Source organism: Odocoileus virginianus, chromosome 15 (assembly GCF_023699985.2).
Source record: "Odocoileus virginianus isolate 20LAN1187 ecotype Illinois chromosome 15, Ovbor_1.2, whole genome shotgun sequence".
Lineage (NCBI taxonomy): Eukaryota > Metazoa > Chordata > Mammalia > Artiodactyla > Cervidae > Odocoileus > Odocoileus virginianus.
The window spans coordinates 23643330-23656535 of record NC_069688.1 but is presented as its reverse complement, the minus strand read 5'-3'; the positions used below and the strand labels follow the sequence as shown (position 1 = coordinate 23656535).

General features: G+C 41.3%; 1 protein-coding gene across 2 annotated transcripts in view; it reads right to left on the bottom strand.

Moving 5' to 3' along the window:
• The window catches only part of TERF1 (telomeric repeat binding factor 1), a 38985-nt gene extending 26045 nt beyond the window's left edge, over positions 1–12940 (bottom strand). For both annotated transcript variants that reach the window (XM_020901861.2, XM_020901862.2), the window contains exons 1-3: positions 12582–12940; positions 6536–6631; positions 378–499 (exon numbers count right to left, since the gene is read on the bottom strand). In XM_020901861.2, coding sequence (XP_020757520.2) covers positions 378–499; positions 6536–6631; positions 12582–12906 — 543 coding nt within the window. In that variant the 5' untranslated portion in view covers positions 12907–12940. The remainder of the gene's footprint in view (positions 1–377; positions 500–6535; positions 6632–12581) is intronic.
• Between the last annotated feature and the right edge of the window lie 266 nt (positions 12941–13206).

Here is a 13206-nt window from a genome sequence, read left to right as displayed (position 1 = left end):
TTAAATAGATCTGATGGACTGTAGCCTGCCAGCCTCCTCTGACCATGAACACTAGAATGGGTTACCATTTCCTACTCCAGGGGATCTTTCCAACCCAGGGATCAAACCCATGTCTCTTGCATCTCCTGCATTGGCAGGTGGATTCTTTATCACTTACACCACCTGGGAAACCCCTATTTTCCAAAGTGGGGGCAATATGCACTTAGGTAACAAACATTAACTCCAGTTCTTAGAGTTCATGTCAAATTTCTAAAGAGAATAATTATATTGAATTTTACTAAAGGTTCATTGTCCAACAGTAGCTCTTAAGTTTCTTTAAATGTCATGCTTTTATTTTCTAGGAAAATAATAATTATAAACACAAAGAATACTCATACCTGAATTTTAATTAAATTCTCTATTTCTTCATGAAGCTTGTCATGTTCCTTTTCAATTGAAGCCCAAATCATCAGGGCTGATTCCAAGGGTGTAATTCGTTCATCACTTTCAAACTGTGCATCTTTTAAACCAAAATAAAAACAAGTACCTTAGAAAACTATGAAGAACTTTGTCAATTTTTTATAAATTACTTTCTTTAAATATTGACTGATTGTAGTCTATTTGCCAGGCACTGCTCTTATATATGCCAGTTTAGGAAAGATTTTTCAAGTTAATTTCCTCATTAAAATCAACTTAAAATAGAAAATGCTAGACGAGTTCACAAAACATTTGAAGCTTTTCTCTACTAAAATATTTATTTTAAGGACTTCCTTGGTGGTCCAGTAGTTGAGAATCTGCTTTACAATGCAGGGGACTCAAGTTTGATCCCTGGTTTAGGACCTGGGATCCCATGTGTTGTGGGGCAGCTAAGCCCACATACCACAGGTACTGGGCCTGCACTGAAACTAGAGAAAGCCCTCGCACGGCAACAAGAGAAGCCTGTGCACCACAACAAAGACCCAGAGCAGCCAATATATATACATATGGGTTGATTTTAAGAGCTGAAAGAAACATTTTACATAAGGTATCACAGTAACAGAACTCTTAAATGTCCAACTGCAGTGTAACAAAAACCTCAAATAGAAATCTGATCTTAGCATATACTAACTGAAATCCTTATTATATATTTTGTAGATATTTGAAACAGGCATTCAGGTTCTCTCTACTAACATTCTTCCAATTATCAAGGCTTAAAAATCTAAGGAGTCATTGTTTTACTCCTCTTCCTCATCACTGTATCTGTTGCAATATATCATACAGTGGTTGTAAAAACTTTGGAGTTTATTCCAGACTCTTATCACTTATCATCTTTAGGGTGCTGAAAACCTATTTCACCTCTCTAAGTCTCAGTTTTCTCACCTATAAAATGCCACAATTGTAAATACCATGTGAATATTTAATGAGATAATATTTGTACTACTGTTAAACTTTCTAAAAACAGAATTTTGATCAGGTTATCCTCATGAAACACTCACTGTGGCTGATAACTACTTAACAAATTACACACAAACTTCTCATTTTGAAATTCAGAACCTTCATCATGTATGTCTTAGATGTCTTGCACCTCTAATTGCTAATCTATTCACTAAGTATATATTATAGCTCATTTCAATACTCATCTTTCCTAAGAAGTTTTTCTTGATTGACATTATCCAACCCTTCTTGCTAATCTACCTTCCTTCTTATAAATGTGACATAGAGAAAAACTGTATGTATGTTAGATCTTAACTTAAAAAACTTTACAGTGTAGAAAAATAAGTATTGTATATTAACACATATATATGGAATCTAGAAAAATGGTACTGATGAACCTACCTGCAGGGCAGGAATAGAGACTCAGATACAGAGAACAGACAGATGGACACAGCAGGGGAAGGAGAGGGTAGAACAAATGGAGAGCAGCACTGAAATACACACATTACCATGTATAAAATAGACAGCTAATGAGAAGTTGCTATATAACGCAGGGAGCTCAGGCTGGTGCTATGTGACAACCTAGAGGCGTGGGATAAGTTGGGAGGTGGGAGGGAGGAGACTTGTATCCCTATAGCTGATTCACATTGTTGCATGGCAGAAACCAACACAACATCGTAAAGCAATTAGGCCTCAATTGGAAATCAATAAATCAAAAAGAAAAATGATAAAAAACTTTACAGTGTAGACTTTCACTTTCAGGTAGGATGATGACACTGCAGCAGGGCAACACTCTCACTATGACCAGAAGAAAAAAATGGGGACAAACTGCAAAACCATGTTGTTGAAGACAGGAAAGAGCTGTGGAAGCTCTGAGAACTAGGTGGAATACATCCCAGAAAGAGATTCCCTCTCAGGTGAGCTGATGATTCACAGCTCTTTTCCTCCCTGGGCTCATTTGCTGAAAAGGCTGAAGATCCAGTGTGCTCCAGGCAGGGAGGCTTTACTGGGGCTAAGAGAAAGAAGAGCTTCTGGTGGTTACCTTGGGGCTAGCATGGTGGACTGGAAACTAAAGGAACTGAAAATACATGGCTAGCTTTTCCCCACAAAGCTTTTGCTGAGTTCTGAGGCAGTGCAGGGAGCTGGGGTGGAAAGTATGGAAAACTTCCAGTTGCGCAGATCTTAAAATAAAGTCCCATGAGAGGGTGGAGCCTACCATAAACAAAAGTTTCCCCTTTAAGACATTTGCCGTATTTTAAAACCAGGCGGAGCAGGGGACTATGAAGTTAATAAGGCAGCCATTAGCTATAAAATTACTGGACAGTTAAAATAAAGGTGGTAAAATATCTCATTTTATATCAATCATATGTTGACATATATTTTAGAAATACCGGGTTAAATAAGACACTGCTAAAATTCTACCTATTTCTACTTTACTTAATATAGCTACAAGTTTTGATTATATATGAGGCATACTTTGGGCTTCCCAGGTGGCACTAGTGATAAAAGAACCTGCCTGCCAATGCAAGAGATATAAGAGACTCTGGTTCGACCCCAGGGTGGGAAAGAAACTTGGAGAAGGGCATGGCAACCCCCTCTAGTATTCTTGCCTGGAGAATCCCAAGGACAGAGGAACCTGGTGGGCTACAGTCCACAGGGTTGCAAAGAGTCAGACACGACTGAGTCAGCTTAGCTTGCATGCATGTGGCCTACTTTATATTTCTATTAGGCAGTGATGCTATACAGCAACCAGTAAAAAAATAAGCAGAAGGGTTATATATAGCTGAAAATCCAATATAAATTAAAATGAAATTTTAAATGCTGCCTGAAATATACTGATTCTTGTTCACTAACCCCAGCCTATTATATCTAAGATGTGCTCTGGGGAACTTCAAGATTAAACCATGCAGTCACACACAAAATAGGAAATTTTTTGACCCTTTTTTGATATCTTAAAGATATTAGTCGTTTAGACTATGGTAACTTTGTGGTGACTCTTATTACTGTCACACATTACTAGCAACCATCATATTTGTAACCTCTTGTTGAGCTTGATTTCAGCACTTATTCAATAAAGGAATATGACTTAAACTATAATCTTTCTCTTGTCCTCATTTATTCTATGTTGTAATGGCCAAGACTGGTTCAGTTTATCAGTAATGGCTATTATTTACAGCACAGTCATTTAAAGGACCTTCTGATGCTACACAAGCCAGAGTTGAATCAGCTAGAGTCCTGAGTGGTACTAACAGGCTGGGATTTCCTGTAACACAACAAGTTCATAAGTAAACAGCTTCATGTAATACTGTCTACCACTAGAGACTGTTGGGAAAGCTTTCTGTAAATTGCAAACCCCAATATAAATATGCAAATATTTGCATCGGAAGGTCCTTTAAGTTACCATGCTGTAAATATTAGCCATTACTGATAAACTGAACCAGGCTTGGTCATCACAGTCTAAAATAATCTATGAAGACAAAGGAAAGAGATATTATAGTTTAAATCATATTACCTTATTAAATAAGTGCTGAAGTCAAAGTCAAATAAGAGGTTTCAAATATGCTGGTTGCCAGTAATGTATGACAGTATTAAGAGACACCACAAAGTTACCATAGTCTAACTGAGTGATTATGAGTGATTATGCACTCAACTCCTTACTGCAAAATTCAGACTTAAATTGAAGAAGGTGGGGAAAAACACTAGACCATTCAGGTATGACCTAAATCAATTCCCTTACGATTATACAGTGAAAGTGACAAACAGATTCAAGGGATTAGATCTGATAAACAGAGTGCCTGAAGAACTATGGACGGAGGTTTGTGACACTGTACAGGAGGCAGTGATCAAGACCATCCCCAAGAAAAAGCAATGCAAAAAGGCAAAATGGTTGTCTGAGGAGGGCTTACAAATAGCTGAGAAAAGAAGAGAAGCAAAAGGCAAAGAGGAAAAGAAAAGATAAACCCATCTGAATGCAGGGTTCCAAAGAATAGCAAAGAGAGATAAAAAAGCCTTCCTACGTGATCAATGCAAAGAAATAGAGGAAAACAATAAAATGGGAAAGACTAGAGATCTCTTCAAGGACATGAGAGATACCAAGGGAACATTTCATGTAAAGATGGGCACAATTAAGGAAAGAAACAGTACAGACCTAACAGAAGCAGAAGATGTTAAGAAGAGGTGGCAAGAATACACAGAAAAACTATACAAGAAAGATCTTCACAACTCAGATAATCACGATGGTGTGATCACTCACCTAGAGCCAGACATCCAGGAATGTGAAGTCAAGTGGGCCTTAGGAAGCATCACTATGAACAAAGTCAGTGGAGGTGATGGGATTCCAGCTGAGCTATTTCAAATCCTAAAAGACAATGCTGTGAAAGTGCTGCACTCCATATGGCAGTGAATTTGGAAAACTCAGCAGAAGCCAAAGGACTGGAAAAGGTCAGTTTTCATTCTAATCCCAAAGAAAGGCAATGCCAAAGAATGTTCAAACTATTGCATAATTGTACTCATCTCACTTGCTAGCAAAGTGATGCTCAAAATTCTCCAAATCAGGCCATGAACTTCCGATGTTCAAGCTGGATTTAGAATAAGAAGAGAAACCAGAGATCAAATTGCCAACACCCACTGGATCATCGAAAAAGCAAGAGAGTTCCAGAAAAACATCTACTTCTGCTTTATGAACTACACCAAAGCCTCTGACTGTGTGGATCACAACAAACTGTGGAAAATCCTTCAAGAGATGGGAATACCAGACCACCTGACCTGCCTCCTGAGAAATCTGTATGTAGGTCAAGAAGCAAGTTAGAACTGGACATGGAACAACAGACTGGTTCCAAACTGGGAATGGATTACGACAAGGCTGTATATTGTCACCCTGCTTATTTAACTTACATGAAGAGTAAATCATGTGAAATGCTGGGTTGGATGAAGCACAAGCTGGAATCAAGATTTCTGGGAGAAATATCAATAACCTCAGATATGCAGATGACACCACCCTTATGACAGAAAGCAAAGAACTATAGAGCCTCTTGTCCATCTAGTCAAAGCTATGGTTTTTCTAGAAGTCATGTATAGATGCGAGAGTTGGACTATAAAGAAAGCTGAGCGCCGAAGAATTGGTGCTTTTGAACTGTGGTGTTGGGGAAGACACTTGAGAGTCCCTTGGACACAAGGAGATCAAACCAGTCCATCCTAAAGGAAATCAACCCTGAATATTCATTGGAAGGACTGATGCTGAAGCTGAAAAACTCCAATACTTTGGCCGCCTGATGCAAAGAACTGATTCACTGGAAAAGACCCCGATGTTGGGAAAGATTGAAGAAAAAGGAGGAGAAGGGGAAGACAGAGGATGAGATGGTTGGATGGTACCATCAACTCAATGGACATGAGTTTGAGCAAGCTCCGGGAGTTGGCGATGGACAGGGAAGGCTAGTGTGCTGCAGTCCATGGGGCTGCAAAGAGTTGGACACGACTGAGTGACTGAACTGAATGTTATCTTTAAAACAGAGTATATGGAGCATAGTTTCCTAACAGCAGCATCAGAATCATTTGGAAACTTATTGGAAATGTAATTCATCCTACCAAATCAGAAATTCATGATGGGGAAAGGGATACATCATTCTGTTTCTTAACAAGTTCTCTAACAATTCTGAAGTAAGCAAAAATTTGAGTATCACTGCTCCAAGAAAATAGGGATATTTCCTTTGCTAGCTTTAAATATGCTTGTGTATAGATGTACAGGCCAAATACAAGTGGGCAAATTCTCAAAAACAAAATGATAGCTCCCATCTCTTTCTGGAGAAGGCAATGGCAACCCACTCCAGTACTCTTGCCTGGACAATCCCATGGACGGAGGAGCGTGGTAGGCCTACAGTCCATGGGGTCGCTAACAGTCGGATACGACTGAGCAACTTCACTTTCACTTTTCACTTTCATGCACTGGAGAAGGAAATGGCAACCCACTCCAGTGTTCTTGCCTGGAGAATCCCAGGGACGGGGAAGCCTGGTGGGCTGCTGTCTATGGGTCGCAGAGTCGGACATGACTGAAGTAACTTAGCAGCAGCAGCATCTCTTTCTTCTCATTATCACACCTTCAGACATAGACTGAAATATGTCCCATATAATATAAAAACATACTTACCAAGGGTTTTTCCAGCTGCAACTCTTGTCAAAAATTGACATACATATATAGTTCTCAGCTGATAAGCTGTTAGACTGGACAGTCCATGAATAATAGCTGAAAGTGAATCAAGTAAATTTTATTAAAACATTAAAAAAAACTTCCAAACTTGGCCCTGCAGTACCTCTGTGTGGTTTGTTGAGTAGTAAGTTAACAAACATCACCCAAAGATTATCATAAATTTAAAACTGTATGCTTTATTCATAGACAATTTTTAAGAAATTAGAACAAATATGAGTAACAATGAACACTTTACCTTCAAAATAAAACTGATGTTTCATACACAGAATAATAAATCTTTAAAACTACGTACTTTCATGGGTACTATTCTGTACTAATGAAAAGGGAGATTTAGATCCAAACGGTAAAATATGTCAAATCACTAGATGGAAACTTATTTTATACCTTAAGATACCTAATGTAATAGGAAATATATTTCTCTCAAGGTTTCAGTTGAATGAGAGTCTCTTTAGTTTATAAAACTTTATTTTAAAAACATATATTTATATTAATCGCCCCAATATTTGAACATCCAACTAGATGTCATGCTAGGTGGTAAGTACATACAATGATGAGTAAACCATAATCCTGGTTTTCAGTGAGTTTGCTATGTACAATAAAAGACAAAGATTAAATTAATTAGTCTTGCAGCTGCTAAGCAGATGAAACAAATACTTATTTTCATTTATTTCCTCACTTTTAATATGCCATAACGTTATGCTATACCAGAGATTATCTGGACCAAATATAGTCATAAAATAACAGGATTCAAAAAGAGAACAAAATTTATATAAAATTTCAACACAACTTATTCAATATTTATAGAATATCTACTGCTGGCCAATAGTAGGGACTCATGACTGAATGATAGATAGCCCCCTAGGAAGGTTTTAGTCTGAAAAGTCACAAATTAAACAAAAAGGTAGGCAGGTGACTAATTAAAATTTTAATGTGTCATAAAGGGTAAGTATGGTAAAGGAGCAAAACAGAAGAAAAGCCCAATCTATTTTAGAGAAGGATTGCTCTTTGTACCTATTAGGCATAAAACAAAACAATGAAAATCTACCCAAGTTGAAGCCAGCTATCTGCTTTTTCCATACCTGTAACCAACTACAACTGACAGAAAGACACCAGAGGATCTAATGACCAACAACAATAACAACTACATTTAAGCAATTACTAAAATACCAGGCACCTACTTTAAGTCCTGAGCAGTGGTTTTCAACTGGGGGTGTTGTGACTCTGTCCCCAAGGGACATTTGGCAATGTCCAGGGACATTTGTGATTGTCCCACTGAGACATTCTGACTGAGTGGGAGGGTGATGCTACTGGACCTAGTGGCTGAGGTCAGGGATCCTACAAGGCACCAGCGAACCTCCACCCTGTCCCCTCTTCACCCTCAAGCATACACAGAATAAAGAATTATGTGGTACAAAACCTCAACATGCTGAGGTTGAGAAACCTTGCTTTATAAATATCAGTTCATTTGCTTCTCTTAACAGCTGTGAGGTAGATGCCATTATTATTACCATTTTACAGATGTGGAAACTGTGGTGGTATCAAGTCCCTGCTTCAAGGCTTGTGACGATAAACAAGCAGAGCCAGGAATCAAACTCAGACAATTTACAAGGATTCCCTGGTGATCCAGTGGTTAGGACTCTGTGCTTCCACTGCAAGGGGCACAAATTCCACCCCTGGTCAAGGAATCAGGGAACTAAGATCCCACAAGCCATGCAGCCAAAAACACATAGACATACACAGTCACAAAAACAAACAAAAAACCGCAGACAACTAACGATGGAGCCCAAGCTCTTAATCACAATCCTATACTGCCTCCCACGATGGAGACAGGTTAGGAGTATCAGTCTGGAAAAGGCATTATCTGACAAAAGTGAGGTGGGAGAACAATGCTGAGTGTGAATGAAAAAGCTAAGAATTTTCTAGTAAGCATCTAGAGATGCATATGTTTACATTCTTGAAAAGTGTAGTACATGTAATTCTATACGAGATAAAATGGAGTCCTGTCAGTCAAAAATGGCATACAGAGACAATGTTCAGTTCACAGTTTGTGTATCTGTCACTGATTTAGCAATGCAACTTGGAAAATAGTTTACTCTTTCTGGATTTCTGTGCCTTTAACCTTAAAATAATGGAGGTGACCTAGATTATTCCTTGGGTCTTGGGCTAGAACCTTAAAAGGTCTTTGTTTTTTGTTTAAATAACTTTTTTTTTTAGAATAGTTTTAAATTTACAGAACATTGTGAAGACAGCAGAGTGCGTGCATGCAAGGTTCCTTCAGTTGTGTCCAACTCTGTGTGCCCCATGGACTGTAGCCCACCAGGCTCCTCTGTCCATGAGATTCTCCAGACAAGAATACTGGAGTGGGTTGCTTTGTCCTCCTCCAGGGGATCTTCCCGCCCAGGGATCAAACCCATGTCTCTTACATCTCCTGCACTGGCAGATGAGTTCTTTACCACTAGCACCACCTGGGAAGCCCCAGGATAGTAGAGAAGTCCCATATAATACTCTCCACCCAGTTTACCCTGTTATTAGCAACTTACATTAGCATTGTTATGTTAATTAACCAATATCGATACATTATTATCTAAAGTCCAAGCTTTACTCAGATTTCTTTAGTTTTTACTTAATGTCCTTTTTCCGCTGCAGGTTCCCATCCAGGGTTCAGTTCAGTTCAGTCACTCAGTTGTGTCCAACTCTTTGTGACCCCATGGACTACAGCATGCCAGGCCTCCTGGTCTGTTACCAACTCCTGGAGTTTACTCAAACTCATGCCCATTGAGTCGGTGATGCCATCCAACCATCTCATTCTGTCGTCCCCTTCTCCTCCCACCTTCAATCTTTCCCAGAATCAGGGTTTTTTCAAATGAGTCAGTTCTTCCCATCAGGTGGCCAAAGTATTGGAGCTTCAGCTTTAGCCATCAGTCCTTCCAACAAACATTCAGGACTGATTTCCTTTAGGATGGACTGGTTGGATCTCCTTGTGTCCAAGGGACTCTCAAGAGTCTTCTCCAACACCATAGTTCAAAAGCATCAGTTCTTCAGCGCTCAGTTTTCTTCACAGTCCAACTCTCACATCCACACATGACCACTGGAAAAACCACAGTTTTGACTAGATGGAGCTTTGTTGGCAAAGTAATGTCTCTGCTTTTTAATATGCTGTCTAGGTTGGTCATAACTTTTCTTCCAAGGAGCAAGCATCTTTTAATTTCATGGCTGCAGTCACCATCTGCAGTGATTTTGGAGCCCCCAAAAATAAAGTCTCTCACTGTTTCCATTGTTTCCCTATCTATTTGCCATGAAGTGATGGGACTGGATGCCATGATCTTAGTTTTCTGAATGTTGAATTTTAAGCCAACTTTTTCACTCTCCTCTTTCACTTTCATCAAGAGGCTCTTTAGTTCTTCTTTGCTTTCTGCCATAAGGGTGGTGTCATCTGCATATCTTTATTGATATTTCTCCCGGCAATCCTGATTCCAGTTGTGCTTCATCCAGTCCAGCATTTCTCATGATGTACTCCGAATATGAGTTAAATAAGCAGGGTGACAATATACAGCCTTGACATATTCCTTTCCCCATTTGGAACAGTCTGTTGCTCCATGTCTGGTTCTAACTGTTGCTTCTTGACCTGCATACAGACTTCTCAGGAGGAAGGTCAGGTGGTCTCGTATTCCCATTTGTTTAAGAATTTTCCACAGTTTGTTGTGATCCACACAGTCAAAGGGTACCACATTACATTTAGTCATCACGTCACTTTGGGCATCTCCTGGTCATAACAGTTTCTCAGCCTTGCCTTAATTTTGGTGACCGTGGGGGTGTTGAGGTATTTTGTAAACCGAATCTCTCTATTGGGATTTGTCTGATATTTTTCTTGTGATTAGACTAGAGTTTAGAGAGGAAGATCACAGGGGCAAAGTCCCACTTTCATCACATTATATCAAGTGTACATGCTATCAACTATCACTGTTGATGCTGACCTTGCATTACCTGGGTGAGGCAGTATTTGTCAGTTTTCTCTACTTTTTTCCCCTTTCTATACTGTGCTCTATACAGCCCATACTTTAGGAGTGGGGACTTATGCTCCACCTCCTTGAGGACAGAGTAAAAACATGAATTACCTAGAACTCTTCTACATTGGAGATCTGTCTCTTCTCCCACTTGTATATTTATTCCAGCATTTATTTACATCAGTGTGGACTTTATGGATATTTTTAAATAATTTAGGTTATAATACAACACTGCAGTTGACCCTTTAACAATGAGGGAGTTAGAGACACTGACCCTCCAAGCAGTTGAAAATTCCAGTGCTGGTTCTCTGAATGCACGGTTTAACCAACCACAGATTGTGTAGTACTGTGGTATTTACTACTGAGGAAAAAAAAAACTGGCTTGTAAGTGGACAGGTGCAGTTCAAACCTGTGTTGTTTAAGGGCCAACTGCATTTTCATTTTCTTGCTTATGTCTGCTTGGGCTATTGGGAACTCTTGCAGTTGGCTCCTATGCCCCTTGGTGCCACCATAATTGTGGAGCTTTGTTTCTTTGGCGGTTTTGTTTTGCTTTTAGCACCGCCTTACTTTTTGTCACAAGATGCTCCAGGTTCAAGTTGTGTATTTCCTGTCCCTGTCCTGGAATTAGGCCATTTCCATGGAAAATGGTATTGGAAACCAATACCTGAATGCACTAGAAGGACTGATGCTGAAGCTGAAGCTCCAAAACTTTGGCAAACAGGTGAGAAGAACTGACTCATTGGACAAGACTCTGATGCTGGGAAAGACTGAAGGCAGGAGAAGGGGGTGACAGAGAATAAGATGGTTGGATGGCATCCTGACTCAATGGACATGAGTTTGAGCAAACTCCAGAAGACAGTGAAGGACAGGGGAGCCTGGTGTGCTGCAGTCCATAGGGCTGCAAAGAGTTGGACACTACTGAGCAACTGAACTGAACTGAACCCTGTCTCTAGTGTTATCTGTGACATAGGGGAAAGGTTCTTGAACTGGAAGATAAGGCAGGTGTCTGGACCAACTCTCTTAACCTATCAATGCTTTAAGTCGTTTAGATCAGTCCTCCATAAACTGAGATTACTCGCCTCACTCATAATAACTGTGAAGCTAAAATGTGTCAGTATGGTTTTCTGAAGTATTTAATTTTCTATTAAATTCTATCTTGGGGTTGCGGCCTGCTGCAAAAAGCTGAGAGCCAATGCCAATAAATATCAATGCTGGAGTATCTTTCGGTTATTATTAAAAAAGCCAGCTAGACTTCTGTAGGCATCAATGTCTTTGCCCATCATTCACAGGCTGTTTTGCATAGGTGGTAGACTTCACTGTCAGTTACTTTCATCCTGAAGCAGCAGGCTCAATGAGGGCTTCCCTTGTGGCTCAGCTGGTAAAGAATCCGCCGGCAATGCGGGAGACCTAAGTTCGATCCCTGGGTTGGAAGATCCCCTGGAGGAGGGAAAGGCTACCCACTCCAGTGTTCTGGCTTGGAGAATGTCATGAACTGTACAGACAATGGGGTCGTAAAGAGTCGGACACGACTGAGCGACTTTCACACACAAAGGCTCAGTGAGGTTTAAAACAGCTCACAGAGTAATACAAAACACTGATGCCGAGGTCTCAATGACTTGCTAAAAAGAAAAAAAAAAAGCTTTCACAGGAGTACCTCAGAAAAAAGCAGGAAATGCAAGCGCCTAAGGAGACAAAAGGAACTGGACACTGGGTTAAGCGCAATTTTGTACATTTTACCTCACTTAATCCTCTTATCGCCTCAACGTGTTATTCTCATTTTACCGACTAGTAAAATTTATGAATCTGAGAAAAACTGAGGAGCCGATGAGAGGCGGAGGCGGGATTCGAACCAACGATTGACTCCGAGCCCGGGGCCCTCAGCAAGCAGCCAGACCCCGGACCCCTGAGGTATAGCGCGGCAAACCAGGCCTCAGTCGCCCGCCGCGGTTCCCGCTCCCTGCCCGGGCGCGCCCAGCACTCACCCTCGGCGCTGTCGCGGGTGCGGTGGAAGTCGTCGGAGCGGCCGTCACGGAAAGCCCGGCAAAGCGAAACGCAGAGGAAATCGAGCATCCAGCCGGCAGCTACCGTCTCTGCCTCAGCCACCAGGCCCGGGTCCTCCTCCTCCTCAGGGACCCCCGGCTGTACCTGGCACTCGAGCAGTTCTTGGCATTCAAACTGCTCCTGATCATCTGTTACCGTGTCCGCCACCCGCTCCTTCGAGGAACCCGCATCTTCCCCGTCCGCACGCCCTCGCGGGCTCTGAGCCGCAGAGGCGGTATCCTCCGCCATGTTAAACAGCTCGTGCATCTTCGGGCCTTTCCGGCGCAGAGCGACGACTGGCTCGCGCCGCGCGGGGCGGAGCCCACGGGGGAGGGGCCTCGTCCGCCTGAGGGAAAGCACCAATCAAACACCGCCGGGATGCTTCGGATTGGCCGAAACCTGCTCCAGCCTCTGGATGTTGAATTTACCCGTCGCCCTGTAGCGCCGCTTTGTTGGTAAACTAGGCAAGTCCAGGCAAGAGCCGGAGAGAGGATTGGAGGTGGTTGGTGTTCAGTGGCTCAGTCTCGTCCGAATCTTTGCGACCCCATGGTCTGCAGCACCCCAGGC